Below are 3,838 nucleotides of genomic sequence, written 5' to 3'. Positions count from 1 at the left end.
GGGGGGGGGGGGGGATTTGTGGTTGGAGGTGGTCCCGGTCCGAGGTCTTCTCGCCCAGCCTCCACCTGTGCCCAGGCAGCCTGAGCTGGGGTCAGCAAGGTGCTTGGACGGAGGAGGCCTTGCTTTCTCTCCTTTTCAAGCTGCAGCAGAGAAAGGAGGGCTGCCCTTGTGCTGGGGCCCGGCCTGGAGTTACCTGAAAGGCGGGAAGGGATGGGTTGGCTGGGCTGAGGCGGGGGCTCCCCATCGTCGCCCCGTGTGGCGGGTCTGCACCCTCACGTTCCCTCTCTCTCTCCAGCGCGGCGTCAACACTGACAGCGGCAGCATCTGCAGGGAGGCCTCCTTCGAGGGCATCAGCAAGTGAGTCCTGGGGCCCTGGGAACCGTCTCCTTTCATCCTCCATCAGCTCACATCTTCACCAGCAGGCTGGCCCAGTCTACAGACGAGACACAAAACACACAAACAGGAGGATGCTAAAAAGCGGTTAGCTTGGGTGATTCGAGGACATGCTTAGAAAAATAATTTGCCTAAATTCACTCCAACCTTGACTTTAAGGATCGATGCCACTTCCCTGTCAAGCTCTACTGTGAAAGCACAGGCCCACCACATGCTTAGGGAAGCCTTGGCAACCGTGCACACACATGGGGCGGCTGTTTTCCTCCCAGGGACCTGCTCTGAGCTCCGTGGTCTTTGTTTTTATCAGCCGCCTCCCCTCACTCCTAGCCCCTGACCTCCCCCAGCCTGGCTCATAGCTTCCCCTTGTCCCCTGCTGCCCCAGTCCCAGGTGGCCACCCCCTTACCTGCCCTCACTCCCCAGCGTAGCCCCAGGCCGAGCCCCCCAGCTCTGTTCCCCCTTCTAGGCCTCCCCAGGCAGGAGGGCAGGTGTTGGGCACAGGGAGCCAGCACCTCTCCCGCCTTGCCACCCTCATGCCCTGGCCCCTGGAGAATGCCGCCTGCCAGCCATGCCTGTGTCACCGGGCTGGCTGCTGCCTGGCCCTGCGGGGGGCGGTCTGTAGGGCCCGAGGCTGCAGCAGATGAGCCCTTGAGGGGAGGCACCTGCTCCTTGGGGCTGCTGAGTGTGGACAGCTTGCCTACTCTCCTGTTTCTCCGGCCCTAGCCCCTCCCCGCCCCAACCTGTACTCTGCATCCTCTGTCCTTTGGTGGACCAAGGAAGTGCCTTGTAATTATGTATGAGCCTGAGCCGCGGGAATTTGTGCGTATGTGTGATGTGTGATGTGATTAGGAGAGATTATGAGCTCATAAATCTGTGTCACTTCCCCCAGTGATAAGAGTGGTGGGGCATCAGGTTTGCTTCTTTTTGTCGCACACATCTCCGCATCCTCTTGGGAGCTCCCCAGAGCGGCCTCGCCTCCCACACCAGCAGTGATTAGCCCAGCTCGTTGAGATGCTGGCCGTGGAGCCGCTGTCTTTCTCCAGGCCCTTGAGGGGAGTGGTACGGGGCACAGCTTCCTGTTGCCTGTCCTGATCCGAGCCTCCCCTCGTCCCCCAGCGCTGCCCGGTGCGGGGCGGCTCCTGTGCCCTGCTTACCTGCTTACACTCTGGTCCCGTGGGCTGGCCTCTTCAGTGTCGACTTGGGTCTCACTGCTTTGTGGGGAAGCCCTGAGCTAGAAGGAGGGAGCCTTGGTGGCTGCCACACCGACCGGTTCTGTGACCTTAGCAGAACTTGCCTGTGAGCCTCAACTCTCCCACGGGAAGCATGGTGCTGCTTGGACTTGCTGTGGGATGAAATGAGATCCCGCTTGTCTGGAGCCTGGCGTGGAGCTGGTGCTAATAAACAGTCGCCCACAAGCAAGCCCCCATCACGCCCCAGTGCCCCTCCGAGCGTCAGTTTCCCCAGCTGTGTAGTGGGCCAGTGGACTTTAGGATCTCCGATGACAGGATTCCTGGATGTCAGTGAGCTGTGGGGTCTTTCTTGCCCCACCTCCCAGCCGAGGTCTTTGCTGCAGAGAACGCCTTCTCAAGCACCCGGGGCCCAGGTTTTCTGGGGGAGCCGTGGGGGACTCCAGGGGCATCATCACTCTCTGTGAGCAGTGGAAGTTGAGGCCTTGTCACCACTCCCCCGGGAGGAGTCCCACTGTGAACTGACCTCTCCCTCCACTGAGCAGACCCCAGCCTCTGTGCCCTGCTGCTCCCTGAGTCCCCGTGGCCCCTGCCAAGAGCCCAGAGGAGCCTGTGCTTGGCCAACACCCCACCCCACCTTGGGAGGCTTTTTGGAGAGCCTTAACTTTGCACACTCTCCCAGGCTGGCCCTCTCCAACCCATGGTCCAGTCCAGACGGGGGCTGGCTGTGAGCCGCTCCCCAGGCCCCTCACTTGCTGGGCTGAGCGCCTGCCCCCATGCTGCGGGGGTTCATTTCCACACCCACGTGGCAGGCTGAGTTTTCTGACTTGGCTGCAGTATCGCAGGTGAGGGCCCTCCCTGCCTTGGGGTCCCCCAGCCCCCCTGTGGTACTGCCTCCCCTCCTGTTCCCTCACACCTTGCTCTGGGCCTCACATCCCACTGTGGCACCCTTCGTGTACCTCTGCCCTTAGGGGTTGCTCCATTTGGGTACCGCCCCCACCACCACCACCCTGTGGCGCACTGTGGCCACTGACCTCGGGCCCCCTGCCAGCGCATTCCCTGCAGAAAGTCGTGTCTGTATTCCTGGGGTCTGGGTGCAGCTCAGCCCCCCGTCTCCCAGCCACCCCAGCTCTGCCACCTTTCGGCCCCTGCGCCAGGCTGGAGAGGCCCTTGTCCTCCAGAGCCGCTGTGGCTCACCTGCCAGCCGTGAGCACCTCCAGCTGTTTGCAGGGATAATAATAGCCTGTTTCCTATGCAAGATGAATCTTGCTGTCGTCCTACTTTCCAGTACTCAACTGCCTCTATCCTCGGTCACTTCTCACTGCCCTAATGAAGTGCCTTATTCCTGGAATTTTTGTTTTTGACCCTTTTGAACTTCTCTGCAGCACCTCCCATCTTGGATCCTTCACTGACCTGGTCTGGCACAAGTTCAGGCTTTGGTCTCTCGGTTTGTCCTGATGGGCCACCCCAGGCCACCTTTATCCCTTGGCCTGGGGGCAGGAGGGAGCTTGTGATGGAACAGTGACCTCACCTGTGCAGCCAGCTGTGACCTGTCCAGACGTGGCTCCTCAGGGTCGGCTGCCTCGGGCCTGTCATCTTGGTGGGGCTGTGGGTTTGGTCCTGGGAGCCCTCAGACCTCCCTTGGCCTTGCCAGATCAGGGCCAGGCCACCTGCTGCCCACGGCAGGGGGTGTGCCAGGTGTCACAGTGGTGGGGTCGCAGGGGACTGGGAGCAGGGAGGCAGAGGCGGGGTGGGGTGGTAGACATGCGCTGGGATCTCCCCATGGCCGGGGGCCCCTGGGCTCACCAAGGGGTGTGGCTTCGTCCTCCCTGGGGAGCCAGGGTGTGATTATGCTCGGGTGAAGGGAGCGGGTGGGGACAGTCTGTAGGCCTCGTGCTGAGTTTGACTCCAGCCCTGGCCACAGCTCCCTGTATGGTGGGATTGGCGCCTGGACAGCTCCCAGGGAAGGGGTGGAAGGAGCAGGCCCTGTAGTGGGCTCTGGCCAGAGGACAGGGTCAGGTGCTCGTCGCCAGGTGCTGGTGAGGGCGGGGCCAGGGCTGGTCTGTGGAGAGGGTAGCTCCACAGGAAAGACACCTTCCTGGGGGCGGCACATACCACAGCTGCCTGGAGCAGCTGGGTCCTGCAGCCTGGGAGCAGAGGCAGACGTGATTAGTCTTTGTTAGCATCAGAGGAGAGGTAGCCTTGAGAGCAGGTTTTCCTCAGACAGACAGACAGACAGACAGACCCTGGCTATGAAGGG

The 3,838-nt window shown here is 61.8% G+C and overlaps 1 protein-coding gene across 3 annotated transcripts in view; it reads left to right on the top strand.

Annotated features, from left to right (window-relative positions):
- PEPD (peptidase D) overlaps positions 1–3,838 on the top strand; it is a 123,699-nt gene that overhangs the window by 31,582 nt on the left and 88,279 nt on the right. For all 3 annotated transcript variants that reach the window (XM_007470951.1, XM_007470952.1, XM_007470950.1), the window contains one exon: positions 296–357. In XM_007470951.1, coding sequence (XP_007471013.1) covers positions 296–357 — 62 coding nt within the window. The remainder of the gene's footprint in view (positions 1–295; positions 358–3,838) is intronic.

Source organism: Lipotes vexillifer, unplaced genomic scaffold (assembly GCF_000442215.2).
Source record: "Lipotes vexillifer unplaced genomic scaffold, Lipotes_vexillifer_v1.1 scaffold182, whole genome shotgun sequence".
Lineage (NCBI taxonomy): Eukaryota > Metazoa > Chordata > Mammalia > Artiodactyla > Lipotidae > Lipotes > Lipotes vexillifer.
This window is presented reverse-complemented; position numbering and strand designations above follow the sequence as displayed.